Below are 25635 nucleotides of genomic sequence, written 5' to 3'. Positions count from 1 at the left end.
CAGCCACTCAATGTTAGTGGTGGCTGTTTAACAGTCTGATGGCCTTGAGATAGAAGCTGTTTTTCAGTCTCTCGGTCCCAGCTTTGATGCACCTGTACTGACCTCGCCTTCTGGATGATAGCGGGGTGAACAGGCAGTGGCTGTGGTGGTTGTTGTCCTTGATGATCTTTATGGCCTTCCTGTAACATTGGGTGGTGTAGGTGTCCTGGAGGGCAGGTAGTTTGCCCCCGGTGATGCGTTGAGCAGACCTCACTACCCTCTGGAGAGCCTTACGGTTGTGGGCGGAGCAGTTGCCATACCAGGCGGTGATACAGCCCGACAGGATGCTCTCGATTGTGCATCTGTAGAAGTTTGTGAGTGCTTTTGGTGACAAGCCGAATTTCTTCAGCCTCCTGAGGTTGAAGAGGCGCTGCTGCGCCTTCTTCACGATGCTGTCTGTGTGAGTGGACCAATTCAGTTTGTCTGTGATGTGTATGCCGAGGAACTTAAAACTTGCTACCCTCTCCACTACTGTTCCATCGATGTGGATAGGGGGGTGTTCCCTCTGCTGTTTCCTGAAGTCCACAATCATCTCCTTAGTTTTGTTGACGTTGAGTGTGAGGTTATTTTCCTGACACCACACTCAGAGGGCCCTCACCTCCTCCCTGTAGGCCGTCTCGTCGTTGTTGGTAATCAAGCCTACCACTGTTGTGTCGTCCGCAAACTTGATGATTGAGTTGGAGGCATGCGTGGCCACGCAGTCGTGGGTGAACAGGGAGTACAGGAGAGGGCTCAGAACGCACCCTTGTGGGGCCCCAGTGTTGAGGATCAGCGGGGTGGAGATGTTGTTGCCTACCCTCACCACCTGGGGGCGGCCCGTCAGGAAGTCCAGTACCCAGTTGCACAGGGCGGGGTCGAGACCCAGGGTCTCGAGCTTGATGACGAGCTTGGAGGGTACTATGGTGTTGAATGCCGAGCTGTAGTCGATGAACAGCATTCTCACATAGGTATTCCTCTTGTCCAGATGGGTTAGGGCAGTGTGGTTGAGATTGCATCGTCTGTGGACCTATTTGGGCGGTGAGCAAATTGGAGTGGGTCTAGGGTGTCAGGTAGGGTGGAGGTGATATGGTCCGTGACTAGTCTCTCAAAGCACTTCATGATGACGGAAGTGAGTGCTACGGGGCGGTAGTAGTTTAGCTCAGTTACCTTAGCTTTCTTGGGAACAGGAACAATGGTGGCCCTCTTGAAGCATGTGGGAACAGCAGACTGGTATAGGGATTGATTGAATATGTCCGTAAACACATATGAAGTTGGGGCCGTCGTGTCACTACACACCTGCAGGAGAAGATTAGCCCATTGCCTTCATGTCAAGGACTGAAATACCCGCAGATTGAGAAAGAAGCATTGGGTATACTGGATCAAAAAGTTCCACAACTACCTGTTCGGATGGAGGTTCACCTTGCTGACAGAACATCATCCCCTGAACACTATTTTCCTTCCCCACTCTGGCAAAACAACTCTGGCAGCAATCAGAATGCAGCTTTGAGCACTAATCCTGAGTGCTCACAGCGATGACATCAAGTAATGGAAGGGCTGAAGCTCACGCTAGTGCTGTCAGCTCGCCATGGCTTCCCCAACGGGACAAGTCTCTGAATGTCTTTGAGTGGCCCAGCCAGATTCCGGACTTGAACCCGATCGAACATCTCTGAAGAGACCTGAAAGGGGCTGTGCAGCGACCAACCTGACAGTGCTTGGGGGAATCTGCAGAGAAGAATGGGAGAAAGTCCCCAAATACAGGTGTGCCAAGCTTGTAGCCTGATACCCAAGAAGACTATAGGCTGTATCGTTGCCAAAGGTGCTTCAACAAAGTACTGAGTAAAGGGTCAGAATAATGATGTATTTTTGCTTTGTCATTATGAGTTATTGTGTGAAGATTGATGAGGGAAAAAAAACAATTTAATCAATTTTAGAAAAAGGCTGTAATTTAAGAATGTGGTAAAAGTAAAGGGGTCTGAATCTTTCCGAATGCACTGTATACCTCCCTGCCACCAGAGCTGTACGAGAGAGGGCCGGCCATCCATGGGATAAGTTAATCTCGGAGAGCTCATAGAGCAGTCGAGGACGGGTCTTCTTCAAAACTACACTGATGTCAACTCAGCTCTATATGATGTCAATGCAGAAAAATATTCTATAACCCTCTTTGGTGAAAATCTACAGTGAATCAATAACAAACCACAAATGAGCGTAATTACAGGAATCATATTTATTATTTCTCTGCATTTACAATCAGGACCAAGGAGAACACAGCTCAATAGCATTCCACATTCTGTGAAGAAACTGTATATATGTCCCCATGAAGCTATGTCCAACCAGCAGTTCAAAAAGATCACACAGTCATCTCACTGCTGACCACTGATTGGCTTTTCAAAGTGTAATGATAATGCTGTGTTCATAAAGAAGTGGGAAGGTGGTAATTACCAGTTGTGAAGTCGTAAATATCAGTTGGATGTATTCACGTGCTTTGAACTCGTTGAGAAACTCAGATTGGCTAACGGCCAACAAGCTGCGTCAACCATAAACTATAAGTACAGCTATCGTGTTTGTACAAAAATTAGTGTTCAAAAACTTTGTGTAAATAATGTTTTGTTGTTGCATTTAACTACTGACAATGCTGCTGTTAAAAAGGTCATTTCCTTAGTAGGTGACGTCAGAGGTTTCCCACTGGTAATCTCCCAGAGTTTCCCACTGTTAATTACCAGTTGGAGGGGTGTTCAAGTGGATTTTTACCAATCGTTTGTGGTAAATACCAACTTCCCACTTGCTTATGATCGCAGGATAACTCCTACAGCCCCGCTGTATTGTCTCTGGTACAGTAGGCCTAACTATCTCAGTGTATCAGAAGTCTTTTATCACATTCCGTATTAACCAGTGCTGCCCACTGCACTCCTGAATGATGAGCTGGTAGAAAGTGTCCTCCCCTGGGACAATCTCCAGACATCTCTTTGTCTGTCTGTTCTGGATGGATTTCCCCTGCAAAACACAGCAAACATTCCACTGTACAACATCACACTAAAGTCAAAGACTAAAGTCTTTAAAGTCACTAAAGTCTCCCATGTTTCCAACAGTTAATAGGCATCAATTTCCCTATTTCATGTTGGAGTGCTTACCTGTTGAAATTCCCAGAGCATGTGGAATCCCTTCTGCTTGGCCTCCTTGCAATCATACAGTCCTGGGGTTTGAGTGCCAATGTCCATCAGACAGCGATTACTGTTGTACTTGTGAGACTTGATGCCTCCAATGTAGATCTCCCCGCTGGCTCGATAATAACAGTTCTGGACAGAGGATAGAAATTTTGACTTTTCTGTGTCTGTGGTATTGACAGTACTTTGCATTGTGGTATGGGTTGAATCCCGGCTCTGCTATGGGATGGACCATATTATACCGCTAGTTAAATTCTAAAATACTAAGCAATGATTCTACAAACCTGTGGAGTAAAATAATGGCATCCATGTAAAATAGGTGTGTTCCCCGGAACTGGGCCTTGATCTATACAGAGATCCATCTTCAGGTCATTGACCAGCTGTTGATTTTATGGACACAGATTAAACAATTATAAAAGTGCAAATTCCTATCCTGATAATGAGTTGGAATTATGACCCTGCATCCAATTGAAAAAAAGAATGACATGCACCAAACATAGTTGATGAGGAAATATATCCAGAACAACAGTAACATTTTAGCATCACTCACAGCTCCATAACCAAGCAAGTCACCCAGGGGGTCTAACATTGGATACACATTGTCCAGATACCACTGGAAGGGTTTGCAGTTCAGACTCTTTCTCAACTTCTTCCTCTCTGAAACATCCCCAATGTCTATGCCATGATCCTGTGGTGAGAAAGAGGAAGATTTGTAAATCAGAAACACAGGCTGTGTGAGCAATCCACCTATTATCCACTTGATGATGGCTTACCGCCATCATTTTACAAAGATCCTATGATCTTTATTACGGCATTGAGTAATAGACCATTCTTATAATATTGACTGTCTAGTCTACTTATTTTCAAACACAAAGCATGCATAACAGCGATGATTGTTATTCCATAGGAAACCTACTACAAAACCTACTTTTGAATGGTTTGTTGTGTACAGTACCTTCAGTGGGAGGTTCCAGGCGATGTTGACATTATGTTTGTATTCATCCATCCAGACCTCAGCCACTCTCAGAGCATTCCTCTTCATTGTAATGCTCAGGTCTGGGAGATAGGGTTTATGGGCCCTCTCGATGTGGGCTATTTTAGAACAAGGTATGACCTCGATACTTCCACCACACAGCCACACCTAGACACACCAAACACCAAGAGACAAGGATGAGTCTATAGATATGGACTGAAGTGTCTGGATGTTGGACGTAGATTTGTTTGTTCAAACTGAACAACTCAAGAACAGAAAGCAATTCTGCAAACACAAGTCTGCTTTGATTTCTAACATTCATTCATAAACTGTAGCAGAGGGGCTTACCCGGATGCCAAGTTCAACATTTTCACCTCCATAGATCTTCATACCACCATCCAGAGCACCAATTTCCCCAAAGAACAGGCGATCAACCACTAGTATGCCCATAACGGAGGGGCTCCTGAACAAACATACACAACACATAATGGTCATTTCTAAAATGGGGAATGTGACATTAATTTTAATGAATAGATAACGCAAAATAACAATACAGTTGTAAATATTAGGTACGATTTTCCTCCCAAAGCTGTGCTTTCCTTTTCGCCTTTTCAAACAGACTTGTGAAACAGGACTATCATCCGATGATGAAATCACAAACAACTCACTTTCCTGGCTGTGTCTCGTCTTGTAAGTCATACCACTCAGGTCTGAAGGACTCGTACATACACCACAGGGCCCAGTCAAAGGCGTTTGCATTCGGCCAATAACGTGTGACTGTCAAGTCATCGAAATGGACGTTGTCAAACACCGGTGTCAACACCAACGTGCGGTCCTCCTTTATCCGAGCTAACAGAGGCTCCGCCCTGTTCACAGAAACACAGAGTGAAAACATTGTGTTAAAGGAGACTCCAAAAAATATCACTGAATGTCTTTATAATATAAACCATTCAGAGTACCATTCCACGTGAACTTCTATGTGGGCATCCAAGATGGCTACCACGTCTCCTTCAGCTTCCCTCCACCCTGAGAGGCGGGCCTGTGTGAGACCGAGCTGCTCCAGGTGTCTCACTCTCTTCAACAGGCCCGGACGCTCTTCATCGATGAAGCTGATGTAGGCATCCAACTTCTCCTTTAGGTCCTCTGGGAAAGCAGACACTTGCAAATCATTGGTACACAACAAAAGTTGAAAGCCACACTTGAGTTCAAATATACTTTCAAATGTTTTCTAGAGAGAGCATAGACAAATTAGGCGAACCATTGGAGCTGTGGTCATCCACCAGTATGATGTCTTTAAGCAGGTGTTGGGGGGTCTTGTCTATGATGCTGCGGACAGCTCTCTTGATGATTGACAGGGCCTCGTCCAAGTAGATCAACACCACGCTGATGGTGGGCAGGTCATGGGGGTACTGGTGATTAGCACACCTGACAGACACAACAAAAACATTTGGTTCACCTCATATCATTCAGTCACTTCACCAAAGCTGCTGTTTCACTCTTAAAGTTAGTACATTTCAATGTAATTTGTCAAATTGCATTAAAAGTGCTGGAGATGGAATTGACCTCGGATGAGCGCTATGGAACAGACTGGTTAGAATTCAGAAGTCTTGAGTTAGCCTTCATTTTTGTGCAGAGGTGGCAGAGAGATGAGGAAAAGGATTTACTTAGGATCGCGAGTATCAGGGATTTCCCTGTTCAGGGGTAGTCTGTCACTCAGGAAGGCGTTGTATCCATACATCTGAAACAACCCTTCTGCCTCTTTCTGCTCCTCCTCTGAGAGCTCATCACCCCAGGTTGTAAACAGAGCTGAGTTGGGGTACAACTTCTTCACCACCTTCCTCTCCTTCTTGACCTCGGGAGCCTTCACAGCCTGCCCCTCTTTCAGACTGAACCCGTTGTTGACTGACTTCACTGTGGACACAAGACAGCTGCTCATCAAACTGACATTAATTGGTTGTTTCTGTGTATTTCAGATAGTTTAAAGCTGCCAGAATCAGTTAAAGTCACTCATTTTGATACACACAGATTATGACCTCATTTACATAACTACTGTTTTCATTTGATTTTAAAAAAAAGTTGATTAATAAGGTTTGTTCTGCCTTGGAGGATTACCTTGAAGTAGCTGTTTGGCACACAGAAGTTGTTAGATCTAAATGTAACACATTTTGTACATCAAACAACAGTGTGCAGGATAAAAGAACATTCTAAAATGATTATTGGCCATATTTTATAGATTTGATCTAATCCTTTATTTGTTTATTTAATTGAGAACAAATGTGACCGACAGCCTCAATTCAGTTTTATGTTGTAAAAAATGTTAGTGTGTTTTTACATGAGAAAAAAGTAGAGACTCAGAGCTAGAAAATGGTATTTTATACACTGCAGTTGAGGAACAATGCGACAGTAATTCTGCATTGAAAGTTGATCAACTTGGTAGAAAATGGCCCTTGTACATCTACTAGACAACCCTTCTTTGCCAACACCTCTTCAGCAATGTTCACACCCTCTTAAGCCTTAGCCTCACTCGTCTCTTTAAGGATTCTAATGTGAAGACATGCTAAACGGAGTAAGTAGTTTAGTAAACAACCAAAGATTTCAATACTAAAAGTAGTAGCCTACAATAGTGAAAAACTTGGTAAAAATACACTTCTTCTAGTCCTTGGCCTATATCCTAATCTAACTTTGGTGCAGGTCATGTTGTTCTTTACATTACCGTTGTCACGTCCTGACCCCTTAGTTCCTTGTTTATGTCTCTATTTTAGTTGGGTCAGGGCGTGAGTTGGGGTGGGCATTCTATGTTTTGTGTTCTATGTTTTCTATTTCTATGTGTTTGGCCTGGTATGGTTCCCAATCAGAGGCAGCTGGCTATCGTTGTCTCTGATTGAGAACCATACTTAGGCAGCCTGTTCCGCCACTATGGGTTGTGGGTAGTTGTTTCCTGTCTTTGCACCAGACAGTACTGTTTAGTTTTCGTTCGTTCTCTTGTTATTTTGTGTTCAGTTTAAATAAATATTAACATGGACACGTACCACGCTGCATATTGGTCCGGTCCTTCCTACTCCTCCTCAGAAGAGGAGGTCAATCGTTACAACCGTCTCTGGTAAACACGGAAAAAAGTGTCCAGATAAAAATATGTTATACATTTTGGTAATTTTTAGATTACGCTTACAATGCTATAGCCACCCCCAGTAACATCTAGCTAAGTGGATGGGTCACTATTGTCTAGACATGTACAGTACACATGTTTATGAAATACAATGGATGGCCGTAATCACCTGGATATCTTGATGGGTCATGCAATCATATGGCGAAGTGGTGTCTTTTGTTTAGACATGTAAAAAATGTTTAGACATGTTCAGACAACTTATTAAATCCAAACAAGATGAACGTGTATATAGTCTTTCATTTTTTTTGTATATATTTTAATCTCAATTTCCATCTAAGAACTAAATATACTTTCCTGCAACCCGCCTCCCCCAATGTGGTACGGATCTGCTATTTTTATACTTTTTAACTGGAAACTCCATCAGCAGCTAGCCACCTTACTAGCTAGTAGTCATTTTTATCCACTGGTAGCAGTCTTCACCTTTAGCTCGGACACCAGCCAGCTTTAGCTCGGTCAATACCTGCCAGTCTGCACAGCGCAATATCAACCCAGAGCATATCGAAGCATATCAGACTGCTTTTCTCTACCACGTCATTGGATTCCTGCCGCAAGCTCTGGACCATTACACTGGATCATTGTCGCTAGCTAGCTGCAACCGAGTGGCTATTACTGGCTAACGCTTCTGTCCTGAAGCAAAAACCAGATAGCCTTGAGCTAGCCTCGAGTTAGGCCTATCTCCTGGCTAGCCGACGAATGTATACCAGCTAACTCTTGGGCTACAATACCTCTCTTGCTAATTGGCCTGGACCCTTTATTGTCGACACCAAGCCCTGCCGATCCATCACGACTGGTCTGCCGACGTAATCGTCCGATGTGGCTTCAACAGGATTTTCCGTTGCGATGTCGCCGAACACCCATCTGCTTGCCTCGGCCTGCTAGCTTTCTGAACGCCGTGTCTCCCGCTCGTCTAGCGTAGTAGCGACTACGGAGCGGCTCCCTGACTTACCTATTGCTGCTCATTGGACCCTATGATCACATGTGGAGACCTCACCTGGCTTAACTGGTACCTCCAGAGATGCAACCTCTCTCATTGTCACTCAATGCCTAGGTTTCCTTCACTGTTCTCACACCTTGTCTGTACATTATGCTCTGAATCTATTCTACCACACTCAGAAATCTGCTCCTTTTATTCTCTGTTCCCAACACACTAGATAACCAGTTCTTATAGCATTTAGACGTACCCTTATCCTACTCCTCCTCTGTTCCTCTGGTGATGTAGAGCTTAACCCAAGCTCTGTAGCCCCCAATACTACACCTATTTCCCAAGCGCTCTCATTTGTTGACTTCTGTAACCGTAAAAGCCTTGGTTTAACATCAGAAGCCTCCTCCCTAAGTGTGTTTTATTCACTGCTTTAGCACACTCAGCCAACCATGATGTCCTAGCCATGTCTGAATTCTGGCTTAGGAAGGCCACCAAAAAAATCCATTTTTGCAGAAATAAGTGTCTCACTGTTGCCACTTGTTATAGACCCTCCTCAGCCCCCAGCTGTGCTCTGGACACCATATGTGAATTGATTGCCCCCCCATCTATCTTCAGAGTTCGTACTGTTAGGTGACCTAAACTGGGATATGCTTAACACTCCGGCCATCCTACAATCTAAGCTAGATGCCCTCAATCTCACACAGATTTCAAGGAACCTACAAGGTACAGCCCTAAATCCGTAAACATGGGCACCCTTATAGATATCACCCTGACCAACTTTCCCTCTAAATACACCTCTGCTGTCTTATTGCCTGCGTCCGTTATGGACCACCCCTCATCACTGTCAAACGCTCCCTAAAACACTTCATCTAGCAGCTAGCAGGCCATTCTAATCAACCTGGCCTGGGTATCTTGGAAGGATATTGACCTCATCCCGTCGAGGACGCCTGGTTGTTCTTTAAAAGGGTTTTCTTACCATCTGAAATAAGCATGCCCCATTCCAAAAAATGTAGAACTAAGAGCAGACATAGCCCTTGGTTCCCTTTAGACTTTACTGCCCTTGATCAGCATAAATCCCAGCAATATGCAGCTTTTTAGGGAAGTCAGGATCCAATATACACAGTCAGTTAGGAAAGCAAAGGCTAGCTTTTTAAACAGAAATTTGCATCCTGTAGCACTAATTCCCAAAAGGTTTGGGACACTAAAGTTCATGGAGAATAAGAGCACCTCCTCCCAGCTGCCCACTGCACTGAGGCTAGGAAAAACTGTCACCAGTGATAAATCTACGATAATCGAGAATTTCATGAAGCATTTCTCTACGGCTGGCCATGCTTTCCACCTGGCTACCCCTACCCCAGCCAATAGCTCTGCATCCCCCGCAGGAACATGCCCACGCCCACCCCTCTTCTCCTTCACCCAAATCCAGATAGCTGATGTTCTGAAAGAGCTGCAAAATCTGGATCCCTACATATCAGGTGGGTTAGACCATCTGGACCTTCTTTTTCAAAAATGATCAGCCGAAATTGTTGCAACCCCTATTACTAGCCTGTTCAACCTCTCTTTCGTATAGTCTGAGATACCTAAAGATTGTAAAGCTGCCTTGGTCTTCAGAGTGTCTCCCCCTCTTCAAAGGGGGAGACACTCTAGACACAAACTGTTACACACCTATATCCATCCTCCCCTGCCATACTAAAGTCTAATAAAGGCAAGTTAACGAACAGATCACCGATCATTTCGATTCCAACCATACCTTCTCCACTATGCAATCTGGTTTCCGAGCTGGTCATGGGTGCACCTCAGCAACGCTCAAGGTCCTAAACGATATCATAACCACCATTGATAAAAGACAGTACTGTGCAGTCGTCTTCATCGACCTGGCAAAGGCTTTCGATTCTGTCCATCACCGCATTCTAATCGGCTGACTCAATAGCCTGGGTTTCTCAAGTGACTGCCTCGCCTGGTTCACCAACTACTTCTCAGATAGAGTTCTGTGTGTCAAATTGGAGGGCCTGTAGTCTGGACCTCTAGCAGTCTCTATGGGGGTGCCACAGGGTTCAATTCTCGGGCCGACTCTTTTCTCTGTATATATCAATGATGTCGCTCTTGCTGCTGGTGATTCTCTGATAAACCTCTACGCAGACGACACCATTCTGTATACAATTAAACTCGGACGTTTACATACACCTTAGCCAAATACATTTAAACTCAGTTTTTCACAATTCCTGACATTTAATCCTAGTAAAAATTCCATGTCTTACGTCATTTAGGATCACCACTTTATTTTAAGAATGTTGAATAATAGTAGAGAGAATTATTTTTTTCATCTTTTATTTCTTTCATCACATTCCCAGTGGGTCAGAAGTTTACATACACTCAATTAGTATTTGGTTGCATTGCCTTTAAATTGTTTAACTTGGGTCAAATGTTTCAGGTAGCCTTCTACAAGCTTCCCCCCAATAAGTTGTGTGCATTTTGGCCCATTCCTCCTGACAGAGCTGGTGTAACTGAGTAAGTTTTTTAGGCCTCCTTGCTCGCGCATGTTTTTTCAGTTCTGCCTACAAATTGTCTATGAGATTGAGGTCAGGGCTTTGGAATGGCCACTCCAATACCTTGACTTTGTTGTCCGTAAGCCATTTTGCCACAACTTTGGAAGTATGCTTGGGGTCATTGTCCATTTGGAAGACCCATTTGCGACCAAGCTTTAACTTCCTGACTGATGTCTCGAGATGTTGCTTCATTATATCCACATAATTGTCCCACCTCATGATGCCATCTATTTTGTGAAGTGCACCAGTCCCTCCTGCAGCAAAGCACCCCCCCTCCCACAACATGATGCTGCCACCCCCATAGTTCACGGTTGGGATGGTGTAATTCGGTTTGCAAGCCTCCCCCTTTTCCCTCCAAACATAACAATGGTCTTTATGGACAAACAGTTATATTTTTGTTTCATCAGACCAGAGGACATTTCTCCAAAAAGTACGAACTTTGTCCCCATGTGCAGTTGCAAACTGTAGTCTGGCTTTTTTTATGGCCGTTTTGGAGGAGTGGCTTCTTCCTTGCTGAGCGGCCTTTGAGGTTATATCAATATTGGACTCGTTTTACTGTGGATATAGATACTTTTGTACCTGTTTCCTCCAGCATCTTCACAAGGTCCTTTGCTGTTGTTCTGGGATTGATTTGTACTTTTCGCTCCAAAGTATGTTCATCTCTAGGAGACAGAACACATTTACATTACATTTAAGTCATTTAGCAGACGCTCTTATCCAGAGCGACTTACAAATTGGTGCATTCACCTTATGACATCCAGTGGAACAGTAGTGCATCTAAATCTTTTAAGGGGGGGTGAGAGGGATTACTTTATCCTATCCTAGGTATTCCTTAAAGAGGTGGGGTTTCAGGTGTCTCCGGAAGGTGGTGATTGACTCCGCTGTCCTGGCGTCGTGAGGGAGTTTGTTCCACCATTGGGGGGCCAGAGCAGCGAACAGTTTTGACTGGGCTGAGCGGGAACTGTACTTCCTCAGTGGTAGGGAGGCGAGCAGGCCAGAGGTGGATGAACGCAGTGCCCTTGTTTGGGTGTAGGGCCTGATCAGAGCCTGGAGGTACTGAGGTGCCGTTCCCTTCACAGCTCCGTAGGCAAGCACCATGGTCTTGTAGCGGATGCGAGCTTCAACTGGAAGCCAGTGGAGAGAGCGGAGGAGCGGGGTGACGTGAGAGAACTTGGGAAGGTTGAACACCAGACGGGCTGCGGCGTTCTGGATGAGTTGTAGGGGTTTAATGGCACAGGCAGGGAGCCCAGCCAACAGCGAGTTGCAGTAATCCAGACGGAAGATGACAAGTGCCTGGATTAGGACCTGCGCCGCTTCCTGTGTGAGGCAGGGTCGTACTCTGCGGATGTTGTAGAGCATGAACCTACAGGAACGGGCCACCGCCTTGATGTTAGTTGAGAACGACAGGGTGTTGTCCAGGATCACGCCAAGGTTCTTAGCGCTCTGGGAGGAGGACACAATGGAGTTGTCAACCGTGATGGCGAGATCATGGAACGGGCAGTCCTTCCCCGGGAGGAAGAGCAGCTCCGTCTTGCCAAGGTTCAGCTTGAGGTGGTGATCCGTCATCCACACTGATATGTCTGCCAGACATGCAGAGATGCGATTCGCCACCTGGTCATCAGAAGGGGAAAGGAGAAGATTAATTGTGTGTCGTCTGCATAGCAATGATAGGAGAGACCATGTGAGGTTATGACAGAGCCAAGTGACTTGGTGTATAGCGAGAATAGGAGAGGGCCTAGAACAGAGCCCTGGGGGACACCAGTGGTGAGAGCACGTGGTGTGGAGACGGATTCTCGCCACGCCACCTGGTAGGAGCGACCTGTCAGGTAGGACGCAATCCAAGCGTGGGCCGCGCCGGAGATGCCCAACTCGGAGAGGGTGGAGAGGAGGATCTGATGGTTCACAGTATCGAAGGCAGCCGATAGGTCTAGAAGGATGAGAGCAGAGGAGAGAGAGTTAGCTTTAGCAGTGCGGAGCGCCTCCGTGATACAGAGAAGAGCAGTCTCAGTTGAATGACTAGTCTTGAAACCTGACTGATATGGATCAAGAAGGTCATTCTGAGAGAGATAGCGGGAGAGCTGGCCAAGGACGGCACGTTCAAGAGTTTTGGAGAGAAAAGAAAGAAGGGATACTGGTCTGTAGTTGTTGACATCGGAGGGATCGAGTGTAGGTTTTTTCAGAAGGGGTGCAACTCTCGCTCTCTTGAAGACGGAAGGGACGTAGCCAGCGGTCAGGGATGAGTTGATGAGCGAGGTGAGGTAAGGGAGAAGGTCTCCGGAAATGGTCTGGAGAAGAGAGGAGGGGATAGGGTCAAGCGGGCAGGTTGTTGGGCGGGCGGCCGTCACAAGACGCGAGATTTCATCTGGAGAGAGAGGGGAGAAAGAGGTCAGAGCACAGGGTAGGGCAGTGTGAGCAGAACCAGCGGCGTCGTTTGACTTAACAAACGAGGATCGGATGTCGTCGACCTTCTTTTCAAAATGGTTGACGAAGTCATCTGCAGAGAGGGAGGAGGGGGAGGAGGATTCAGGAGGGAGGAGAAGGTGGCAAAGAGCTTCCTAGGGTTGGAGGCAGATGCTTGGAATTTAGAGTGGTAGAAAGTGGCTTTAGCAGCAGAGAGAGAAGAGGAAAATGTAGAGAGGAGGGAGTGAAAGGATGCCAGGTCCGCAGGGAGGCGAGTTTTCTTCCATTTCCGCTCGGCTGCCCGGAGCCCTGTTCTGTGAGCAATGAGTCGTCGAGCCACGGAGCGGGAGGGAAGGACCGAGCCGGCCTGGAGGATAGGGGACATAGAGAGTCAAAGGATGCAGAAAGGGAGGAGAGGAGGGTTGAGGAGGCAGAATCAGGAGATAGGTTGGAGAAGGTTTGAGCAGAGGGAAGAGATGATAGGATGGAAGAGGAGAGAGTAGCGGGGGAGAGAGAGCGAAGGTTGGGACGGCGCGATACCATCCGAGTAGGGGCAGTGTGGGAAGTGTTGGATGAGCGCGAGAGGGAAAAGGATACAAGGTAGTGGTCGGAGACTTGGAGGGGAGTTGCAATGAGGTTAGTGGAAGAACAGCATCTAGTAAAGATGAGGTCGAGCGTATTTCCTGCCTTGTGAGTAGGGGGAAGGTGAGAGGGTGAGGTCAAAAGAGGAGAGGAGTGGAAAGAAGGAGGCAGAGAGGAATGAGTCAAAGGTAGACGTGGGGAGGTTAAAGTCGCCCAGAACTGTGAGAGGTGAGCCGTCCTCAGGAAAGGAGCTTATCAAGGCATCAAGCTCATTGATGAACTCTCCGAGGGAACCTGGAGGGCGATAAATGATAAGGATGTTAAGCTTGAAAGGGCTGGTAACTGTGACAGCATGGAATTCAAAGGAGGCGATAGCCAGATGGGTAAGGGGAGAAAGAGAGAATGACCACTTGGGAGAGATGAGGATCCCGGTGCCACCACCCCGCTGACCAGAAGCTCTCGGGGTGTGCGAGAACACGTGGGCAGACGAAGAGAGAGCAGTAGGAGTAGCAGTGTTGTCTTGGCACTGATGTTTCCGTCAGTGCCAAGAAGTCGAGGGACTGGAGGGAGGCATAGGCTGAGATGAACTCTGCCTTGTTGGCCGCAGATCGGCAGTTCCAGAGGCTACCGGAGACCTGGAACTCCACGTGGGTCGTGCGCGCTGGGACCACCAGATTAGGGTGGCCGCGGCCACGCGGTGTGGAGCGTTTGTATGGTCTGTGCAGAGAGGAGAGAACAGGGATAGACAGACACATAGTTGACAGGCTACACAAGAGGCTACGCTAATGCAAAGGAGATTGGAATGACAAGTGGACTACACGTCTCGAGTGTTCAGAAAGTTAAGCTTACGTAGCAAGAATCTTATTGACTAAAATGATTAAAATGATACAGTACTGCTGAAGTAGGCTAGCTGGCAGAGGCTGCGTTGTTGACTATGTAGGCTAGCTGGCAGTGGCTGCGTTGTTGACACTACACTAATCAAGTCGTTCCGTTGAGTGTAATAGTTTCTACTGTGCTGCTATTCGGGGCTAGCTGGCTAGCTAGCAGTGTTGATTACGTTACGTTGCGTTAAAAGAACGACAATAGCTGGCTAGCTAACCTAGGAAATCGCTCTAGACTACACAATTATCTTTGATACAAAGACGGCTATGTAGCTAGCTACGATCAAACAAATCAAGCCGTTGTACTGTAATGAAATGAAATGAAAAATGTGATACTACCTGTGGAGCGAAGCGAAATGCGACGGATTGTTGAGTGCGGAAGTTCTGTTCGGTAGACGTTGGCTAGCTGTTGGCTAGCTAGCAGTGTCTCCTACGTTAAGGACGACAAATAGCTGGCTAGCTAACCTCGGTAAATTAAGATAATCACTCTAAAACTACACACTCTAAACTACACAATTATCTTGGATACGAAGACAGCAAAGACAACTATGTAGCTAGCTAACACTACACTAATCAAGTCGTTCAGTTGAGTGTAATAGTTGTGCTGCTAATCGGTAGTCGGTGGACGTTAGCTAGCTGGCTAGCTGCAGGGCAGATAGCAGTGTAGACTGCGTTAGGACGACGAAATACGATAATTACGCAATTATCTATGATACAAAGACGGCTATGTAGCTAGCTAAGAAGAAATTGCTAAGATTAGACAAATCAAACCGTTGTACTATAATGAAATGTAATGAAATGTAATACTACCTGCGGACCGAGTGCAGATGCGACCGCTCGCTCCAACCCGTCTCCTTTCTGAGCAGTATTATGGCTGCATGGTCTCATGGTGTTTACACTTGCATTCTATTGTTTGTAGAGATGAACGTGGTACCTTCAGGCATTTGGATATTGCTCCCAAGGATGAACCAGACTTGTGGAGGTCTACAATTTTTTTTCCTGAGGTCTTGGCTGATTTCTTTTGATTTTCCCATGATGTCAAGCAAAGTGTGAAGGTAGGCCTTGAAATACATCCATAGGTACACCTCCAATTTACTTAAATTATGTCAATTAGCCTATCAGAAGCTTCCATAACATAATTTTCTGGAATTTTCCAAGCTGTTTAAAGGCACAGTCAACTTATTGTATGTAAACTTCTGACCCACTGGAATTGTGATACAGTGAATTAGAAGTGAAATAATCTGTCTGTAAACAATTGTTGGAAAAATGACTTTTGTCATGCACAATGTAGATATCCTAAACCACTTGCCAAACTATAGTTGTTAACAAGATATTAGTAGAATGGTTGAAAAATAGTTTTAATGACTCCAACCTAAGTGTATGTAAACTTCCGACTTTAAAACTAGTTTTTCAACCACTCCACGACATTCTTATTAAGCATCAGCTGTCAGAGCAGCTTACCGATCACTGCACCTGTACACAGCCCATCTGTAAATATTCCACCCAACATCCTCATCCCCATATTGTTATTTATGTTTCTTGCTCTTTTGCACCCCAGTATCTCTACTTGCACATCTATCACTCCAGTGTTACCTGCTAAATTGTAATTATTTCACCACTATGGCCTATTTATTGCATTACCTCCCTAATCTTACTACATTTGCACACACTGTACATCAATTTTTCTATTGTTTAATTGACTGTACGTTTGTTTATCCCGTGTGTTTTTTTTTCCGCACTGCTTTACTTTATCTTGGCCAGGACGCAGTTGTAAATGAGATTTTGTTCTCAACTGGCCTACCTGGTTAAATAAAGGTGAAATATATATTTTTTAAAGAAATGTAAAAAACATTTTGCTAACTAGCTAAACATTGAACCGGGACCTTTCCAACTCATGTTATTACCAATACAAACATTGTCGCACCTGTAGCTTGCTAACATTAGGCGGTGCAAATGGATTTCTGATTTTAGTAATATTTCTACACAGATCACACATGTAGCATTAGCTAGCGATCCAGAAAGCTAACGTTCGCTAGCTAGCTAACTGTATGCTTTAACTTGCAATGAAAACAACTGACAAAATTAGAAACTAATAATATCTGAAAATGTAGCATGACATTTACTTGTATACATGGATGAACGCTTCACGGCAGACTGGAACCATTTAACTTCGTTTTGATTGTAGCTACATTTTATTTGGCCAGCATTGTGTCAAGTTTGTTTCATTTCGTTTCATATTGACTGTGGTGTGTGCAGAAAGTAGCCCATCACTTTTTCCAAGTGATCTGTCGATAGCGCCTGCTAAATTCAGGGCATCAATATTGTTGAGAAAAGCAGCAAAACTTTTGTAGTTCTCTATGGCTAACGTTGCATCTTTCAAAAACAGCGCGGTAGAAAGGACTATCAACACATACTGAGCAGTTTATGTTATAGACAGAAGCATGCTACATGGCAGACCAATCCAAAGTCCAGCCCATTCATTATCTCAGCCAATAATGGCTAGCAGGAAAGTCTTTTTCCGTGGTTAAACCAACTAGTCTCGTATTTGACATTTTTTATTTGTATTTATGGATGGAATACAAGTCTTTTATTACGCACATGAAAGTTCACGTTCCAGAAGGCATTTCTGCCAAAATTCATGTTTACTTTCAAATGCTTCTCCTATGAACTAGTGATGTGTGACATACGCCTAGTTTCCTGAACAAGTCACAAATTCCCTTTCACAATCATCCCTGTGACGTGTGAAATAACTTTTGGGGGGGAATCAACTCTAGATGTAGGCTCATGCTAGACTCAAATTGGTTCTCAAATAAATTAAGGGTTTAACAGTGTCAGCCTTTAGTCCAGGTACAGTATGTGAACAAGTGGAGGCTCCTCGGAGGATGAAGGGGAGGACCATCCTCCTCAGTGAAAGTTCATAAAAATAAAAACATTATAGACATTAAAAAAGTGATCATTTTTAGACTCTAAATATATTACTACTAAATATATTCATATGTCACCAAATAATTTATACAAATACACTGTTTTGCAATGAAGGTCTAAAGTAACTTCAAAAGCACTTTCTGAGGTCACACCATGGTGTAGCCAGAGGGCAGCTAGCTTCAGTCCTCCTACATTGACTTCAATACAAAACCTAGGAGGCTCGTAGGCCTCACCCCCTTCCATAGACATACATGGTAATTGTGACCACTTCCGGAGGACTTCCTCCAACCAATCAAATCTTTGGCAAAATGAACTGACATGTTGTCCATCCAATCATAGAATTGGGATCAGAGAATGAACCTAGTGTGTGGAATTGTGCCACAGAGCATTGTGGGGGTTATATGTGTTGAGAAGCTTGGTGTCATTTTTGGATAGAGACTAAGAGTGAAGAGTAATAGTTGAGCATTTTATTTATATTATTCAATTCAAATTCGTTTTTTAAAATTACAGTTGATGGAAGAGATATATTATCAAAACAATTATTGGTTTTAGAACTTTATTTTTGTGTCCAGTTATTGCAATTTATTTAACATGTTTAAAAGTTAGCCTTGTCATCTTCAGTAGCTAGTTAGCTACCAGCGCGAGTGTGCAATTTTCTGCATCAGAATGGTAGAATGTCCAACGCTGCCGAAAATGTTGTGGACTTTTTGCGGAAAAACCTCTTTCATTCTCTGGGGTACATGGAAAAGGTGCAAATTAAAATCCAGGTTCAACCTCTGCCTGAGATCAGTTTCATGAAGAAGGATGAACATGTGAGGGCGTTCAATATCAACAGGTATCAAAAGTATAGCTGGTTAACAGTGAGACTTTCATCAAGCTGCCTGTATTGCCTAAGTCTGAGCCTTGGTCGAAAGGTGGGTACAGTGACCCGAAGAACATCGATCGTTCAGCTAAATGGCAAAACAAAAGCATGAGCGTATAAATGCCCACATCAGATTCAAATTTCTGGGAATAAACTGCATCGACAGAAGACACGGCGAGAGGGAAAGTTCCGCCTACAAGGGCAACTACAACGAGCTTGCAGAGGTAATTGCGCATTACAACGCTTTACTTGCTGAACATATTGAACTTTCGACTGTCTTTTCTAGGATGTCGTAAACAATTCCGAATGATTTGATAGCTTCCATCGCATCATCCATTAAATTGTAGATAAAAGAGAGCGGTTGACGCAACACATTTTTTCTCGTTCGCTCCATTAGGCGTACCACTATACTCCGGTATTTATTTAGTAAAGATGATAACACATAATCACTCCGCACAGACACAAGCAAAAGCTCATTACATAAACGTTGCACCTAAACATTAGAAATCTGACATGCTGTATGGGATGAAAATGAGAGTATTTTTCAATCTGATCAACTGTAGGCTACTAATAAGAGCAGCTGAATAACTTTACATCCTATGCGACCTGTCCGTAAACTAATTGACAACGTTATGTATTTATTGTCCATTTGTGTGTCTGGAGAAAATGTAGTTTAAATTCAAAATTGGGCTGGCTAAGGCCTACAGTTGCATAGGCCTGCATGATGCAAACATGCATAACGCAAGCTCGGCTATGTGAGTTCTGTTCTGTCTATCAGTTGTTGTCTATGGGTAGAGTAAATCCCCCTCCTAATCCAGTCTAAATATAATGTATGAACAAATATAAGGTAGCTGCAATTTGACAGAGTAAAAAAAAACAAACATGTGACCTGATTAGGAAAAACAGGTCCCATCATAGCCCATATAAAACGTTTTTACAACTGATTAATCACTGCCATACTTTATAGGGTCCAGAGTTTTCCTAGTTAGGTTAGCATATAAGGAAAAACTCCAGGCCCCCGAAGGTAAAAATAACCCCACCGCTCTGGGACCTATGGTGCCACCAGTCTGCTTGCAGTTGTCAGTTATCAGGTATGTGAATGATCAGGGCTTCATTCCAGAATGTTTCTTGAGCTACATTGATGTGTCAAGTGGGCAAAATGCGCAGTCTGCGTTTGACTTTATGAATTTTGAGATTAAATTTAGAGAAATTCATTGTCCAAACCTACGATGGCACAGCTGTAATGGAATGTATCTGCTATTTATATTTACAGCTAAGTCCCCTCCTGTTCCCTGATTAAGAGGTGATGACCACGCCACTCCACGACCATTGTTAACTCTCATTACATGAACTGAAGTCACTTCTCATGTGCACACTCATTTTATTTAACTTGGCAAGTATGTTAAGAACAAATTCTTATTTACAATGACGGCCAAACCCGGATGGCGCTGGGCCAAATGTGCCCACCCCTATGGGAATCCCAACCATGGCCGGATGTGATATAGCTTGGATTCAAACCAGTGACTCCTCTTGCACTGAGATGCAGTGCCTGAGACTGCTGTGCCACTCGGGAGCCCGGTTATTGTGTGTAAGGGTGCAATTACTTTTTCACACTGAGGAATTTGGTGTTGCATAACTTAAGTCAATAAAACAAGTGTCCATTTTTTGTATTATTTTTAAACTCAGGTTTCCTTGATCTAATATTAGGTTTTGGTTGAAAATCTGATACCGCTCAGGATAAAAAATATGCAAAAATAGTGAAAATCTGAAAGGGGGCCAATACTTTTTCACAGCACTTTTAGATGAAGGAAATTGATACCCACCCAGCTTCTCAATGTGAGCCTCCATCTTCTCCAGCCTCTTGAGCATGTCCTGACCCCTGGCCGAGTCATTCTGATGGGCCCTCTGCAGTCTTTCCCCATGAGAATGAACCTCCCGCTTAATGGATATGATGTAGAGTATTCCAGCGCCCATGGCCAGCAAAGAAGCCAGCCCTCGAACCCAGCTTATTCTCATCGTCCCTCTGCGTATGAGCGCTCAGCCTGGGGATACAGACGGGATTTCCTTCCTCTCTCACTGAGATCCAGGCTCGCCTGAAAGGAGGGATGGGTGATGTAATAGAATGTTCCAAGTAAAGAGAAGAGAAGTCGCAGATAGTCAATCAAAAATCAATTTGTTTTACTAAACAGAGAGCGACCTCCAGCACAGACGCAGAGAACATGTCTAACTGGCCTGCTCTGGAAACACCCTTGTATCAGGATGAGGCTTGTAGGAAGTCAAAAGGCAGTGACTTTGTCAGCTGCTACAGAATCACAGTGTTTCACACAATACAATAATAATCAGTATATCCTCTGTCCTTGTATCTTCAGTCTGCCGTCAACCATATCAGCAGTTATGAGTTTAATCCATAACATACAGCCTCTAGTCTAGTGACCATCAACCCAAGTGTTACAAACAGAACACTAGAAATCACGTGTATTACAACAAACTCTAAATTAAATATGTGACCGACCGACCGGCTCGATTTGGTCTTATGTAGCAAAATTTGAAACTGTGTTTTTTACATTGGATAAAAGTAGACTTAGCTAGAAAATGGTATATCATACACACAAGTTGAGAAACATTGGAAAAGTAATTCTGCTTTGAAAGTTGATGAACTTGTAACCCCAGTTTTGAGAAAATGGTCGTGGAATGTTGTTACACCTACTGGAGACCTCTTCTGTCTGCACCCATTCAACGTCTTTCACACCCTCTTAAGCGTCAGCCCCACCCATCTCTTTTAAAAACATTTTTTATTTTACCTTTATTTAACCAGGTAGGCAAGTTGAGAACAAGTTCTCATTTACAATTGCGACCTGGCCAAGATAAAGCAAAGCAGTTCGACAGATACAACGACACAGAGTTACACATGGAGTAAAACAAACATACAGTCAATAATACAGTATAAACAAGTCTATATACAATGTGAGCAAATGAGGTGAGAAGGGAGGTAAAGGCAAAAAAGGCCATGGTGGCAAAGTAAATACAATATAGCAAGTAAAACACTGGAATGGTAGTTTTGCAATGGAAGAATGTGCAAAGTAGAAATAAAAATAATGGGGTGCAAAGGAGCAAAATAAATTAATTAATTAAATACAGTTGGGAAAGAGGTAGTTGTTTGGGCTAAATTATAGGTGGGCTATGTACAGGTGCAGTAATCTGTGAGCTGCTCTAACAGTTGGTGCTTAAAGCTAGTGAGGGAGATAAGTGTTTCCAGTTTCAGAGATTTTTGTAGTTCGTTCCAGTCATTGGCAGCAGAGAACTGGAAGGAGAGGCGGCCAAAGAAAGAATTGGTTTTGGGGGTGACTAGAGAGCTATACCTGCTGGAGCATGTGCTACAGGTGGGAGATGCTATGGTGACCAGCAAGCTGAGATAAGGGGTGACTTTACCTAGCAGGGTCTTGTAGATGACATGGAGCCAGTGGGTTTGGCGACGAGTATGAAGCGAGGGCCAGCCAACGAGAGCGTACAGGTCGCAATGGTGGGTAGTATATGGGGCTTTGGTGACAAAACAGATAGACTGCATCCAATTTGTTGAGTAGGGTATTGGAGGCTATTTTGTAAATGACATCGCCAAAGTCGAGGATGGTCAGTTTTACAAGGGTATGTTTGGCAGCATGAGTGAAGGATGCTTTGTTTTGCGAAATAGGAAGCCGATTCTAGATTTAACTTTGGATTGGAGATGTTTGATATGGGTCTGGAAGGAGAGTTTACAGTCTAACCAGACACCTAAGTATTTGTAGTTGTCCACGTATTCTAAGTCAGAGCCGTCCAGAGTAGTGAAGTTGGACAGGCGGGTAGGTGCAGGTAGCGATCGGTTGAAGAGCATGCATTTAGTTTGACTTGTATTTAAGAGCAATTGGAGGCCACGGAAGGAGAGTTGTATGGCATTGAAGCTTGCCTGGAGGGTTGTTAACACAGTGTCCAAAGAAGGGCCAGAAGTATACAGAATGGTGTCGTCTGCGTAGAGGTGGATCAGAGACTCACCAGCAGCAAGAGCGACCTCATTGATGTATACAGAGAAGAGAGTCGGTCCAAGAATTGAACCCTGTGGCACCCCCATAGACTGCCAGAGGTCCGGACAGCAGACCCTCCGATTTGACACACTGAACTCTATCAGAGAAGTAGTTGGTGAACCAGGCGAGGCAATCATTTGAGAAACCAAGGCTGTCGAGTCTGCCGATGAGGATGTGGTGATTGACAGAGTCGAAAGCCTTGGCCAGATCAATGAATACGGCTGCACAGTAATGTTTCTTATCAATGGCGGTTAAGATATCGTTTAGGACCTTGAGCGTGGCTGAGGTGCACCCATGACCAGCTCTGAAACCAGATTGCATAGCAGAGAAGGTATGGTGAGATTCGAAATGGTCGGTAATCTGTTTGTTGACTCGGCTTTCGAAGACCTTAGAAAGGCATGGTAGGATAGATATAGGTCTGTAGCAGTTTGGGTCAAGAGTGTCCCCCCCTTTGAAGAGGGGGATGACAGCAGCTGCTTTCCAATCTTTGGGAATCTCAGACGACACGAAAGAGAGGTTGAACAGGCTAGTAATAGGGGTGGCAACAATTTCGGCAGATAATTTTAGAAAGAGTCCAGATTGTCTAGCCCGGCTGATTTGTAGGGGTCCAGATTTTGCAGCTCTTTCAGAACATCAGCTGAACGGATTTGGGAGAAGGAGAAATGGGGAAGGCTTGGGCGAGTTGCTGTTGGGGGTGCAGTGCTGTTGACCGGGGTAGGAGTAGCCAGGTGGAAAGCATGGCCAGCCGTAGAAAAATGCTTATTGAAATTCAATTATGGTGGATTTATCAGTGGTGACAGTGTTTCCTATCTTCAGTGCAGTGGGCAGCTGGGAGGAGGTGTTCTTATTCTCCATGGACTTTACAGTGTCCCAGAACTTTTTTGAGTTAGTGTTGCAGGAAGCAAATTTCTGCTTGAAAAAGCTAGCCTTGGCTTTTCTAACTGCCTGTGTATAATGGTTTCTAGCTTCCCTGAACAGCTGCATATCACGGGGGCTGTTCGATGCTAATGCAGAACGCCATAGGATGTTTTTGTGTTGGTTAAGGGCAGTCAGGTCTGGGGAGAACCAAGGGCTATATCTATTCCTGGTTCTAGATTTCTTGAATGGGGCATGTTTATTTAAGATGGTTAGGAAGGCATTTAAAAAAAATATCCAGGCATCCTCTACTGACGGGATGAGATCAATATCCTTCCAGGATACCCGGCCAGGTCGATTAGAAAGGCCTGCTCGCTGAAGTGTTTCAGGGAGCGTTTTACAGTGATGAGTGGAGGTCGTTTGACCGCTGACCCATTACGGATGCAGGCAATGAGGCAGTGATCGCTGAGATCTTGGTTGAAGACAGCAGAGGTGTATTTAGAGGGGAAGTTGGTTAGGATGATATCTATGAGGGTGCCCGTGTTTAAGACTTTGGGGAGGTACCTGGTAGGTTCATTGATAATTTGTGTGAGATTGAGGGCATCAAGTTTAGATTGTAGGATGGCTGGGGTGTTAAGCATGTTCCAGTTTAGGTCGCCTAGCAGCACGAGCTCTGAAGATAGATGGGGGGCAATCAGTTCACATATGGTGTCCAGAGCACAGCTGGGGGCAGAGGGTGGTCTATAGCAGGCGGCAACGGTGAGAGACTTGTTTTTAGAGAGGTGGATTTTTAAAAGTAGAAGTTCAAATTGTTTGGGTACAGACCTGGATAGTAGGACAGAACTCTGCAGGCTATCTTTGCAGTAGATTGCAACACCGCCCCTTTGGCAGTTCTATCTTGTCTGAAAATGTTGTAGTTTGGAATTAAAATTTCAGAATTTTTGGTGTTCTTCCTAAGCCAGGATTCAGACACAGCTAGAACATCCGGGTTGGCAGGGTGTGCTAAAGCAGTGAATAGAACAAACTTAGGGAGGAGGCTTCTAATGTTAACATGCATGAAACCAAGGCTATTACGGTTACAGAAGTCGTCAAAAGAGAGCGCCTGGGGAATAGGAGTGGAGCTAGGCACTGCAGGGCCTGGATTCACCTCTACATCACCAGAGGAACATACATTTAACATTACATTTAAGTCATTTAGCAGACGCTCTTATCCAGAGCGACTTACAAATTGGTGCATTCACCTTATGACATCCAGTGGAACAGTAGTGCATCTAAATCTTTTAAGGGGGGGGGGGGGGGGTGAGAGGGATTACTTTATCCTATCCTAGGTATTCCTTAAAGAGGTGGGGAGTAGAAGGAGGAGTAGAATAAGGGTGCGGCTAAAAGCAATAAGAATTGGTCGTCTAGAACGTCTGGAACAGAGAGTAAAAGGAGGTTTCTGGGGGCGATAAAATAGCATCAAGGTATAATGTACAGACAAAGGTATGGTAGGATGTGAATACAGTGGAGGTAAACCTAGGTATTGAGTGATGAAGAGAGAGATATTGTCTCTAGAAACATCATTGAAACCAGGAGATGTCATTGCATGTGTGGGTGGTGGAACTAATAGGTTGGATAAGGTATAGTGAGCAGGACTAGAGGCTCTACAGTGAAATAAGCCAATAAACACTAACCAGAACAGCAATGGACAAGACATATTGACATTAAGGAGAGGCATGCTTAGTCGAGTGATCAAAAGGGTCCAGTGAGTGGAGAGGTTGGTTGGGGGTCACGGCGATTTAGACAGCTAGCCAGGCCATCGGTAGCAAGCTAGCATAGGATGGAGGTCTGTTATTAGCCACCTCTTGCGTTCCGTCAGTAGATTAGTGGGGTTCCGTGTGGTAGAGGGGATTAATCCAAATCACACAACAACAAAAATAAAAACAATAGATATAGTTATAGAGGCCCAAGAAGAAAACATAATAATAATAAAAATAAATAAATTGTCCGATTGTCTATTCAGATAGCAGCCGGTAAGACAGCTAACGGTTAGCAGGCCGCAGATGGGCGTTCAGGTAACGTCGCGACGGAGGAGCCAGCCGGATAACTCCTTCGGGTAGATAACGTCGGCAGTCCAGTTGTGAAGGCCCGGTGGGGCTCCGCGTAGGCAGTAAAACGGGTTTATTTTTTCCCCCTTTTGAAAAACATTTATGCTTCAAACCATAGCATAGGCTTATTCCTTGTGTTAGATAGGTGCCTTATTGCATGCTATGTAGAAATGTATGCTGAGCTGTCGACTCTTTTGTTATT

At 44.5% G+C, this 25635-nt stretch overlaps 1 protein-coding gene across 1 annotated transcript; it reads right to left on the bottom strand.

Moving 5' to 3' along the window:
* Positions 1 to 2227: 2227 nt before the first annotated feature.
* On the bottom strand, positions 2228 to 20649 carry LOC115106270 (probable polypeptide N-acetylgalactosaminyltransferase 8). The gene is made up of 11 exons (XM_065008274.1): positions 20260 to 20649; positions 5817 to 6063; positions 5411 to 5577; positions 5112 to 5295; positions 4821 to 5018; positions 4501 to 4615; positions 4135 to 4320; positions 3730 to 3867; positions 3464 to 3559; positions 3147 to 3311; positions 2228 to 3009 (listed from the first exon to the last, which is right to left on the bottom strand). Exons 1-11 carry the CDS (start codon positions 20450 to 20452, stop codon positions 2875 to 2877), a joined length of 1824 nt encoding a protein of 607 aa, XP_064864346.1. The 5' UTR covers positions 20453 to 20649; the 3' UTR covers positions 2228 to 2874.
* Positions 20650 to 25635: the final 4986 nt, after the last annotated feature.

Source organism: Oncorhynchus nerka, linkage group LG23, assembly GCF_034236695.1.
Source record: "Oncorhynchus nerka isolate Pitt River linkage group LG23, Oner_Uvic_2.0, whole genome shotgun sequence".
Lineage (NCBI taxonomy): Eukaryota > Metazoa > Chordata > Actinopteri > Salmoniformes > Salmonidae > Oncorhynchus > Oncorhynchus nerka.
This window is presented reverse-complemented; position numbering and strand designations above follow the sequence as displayed.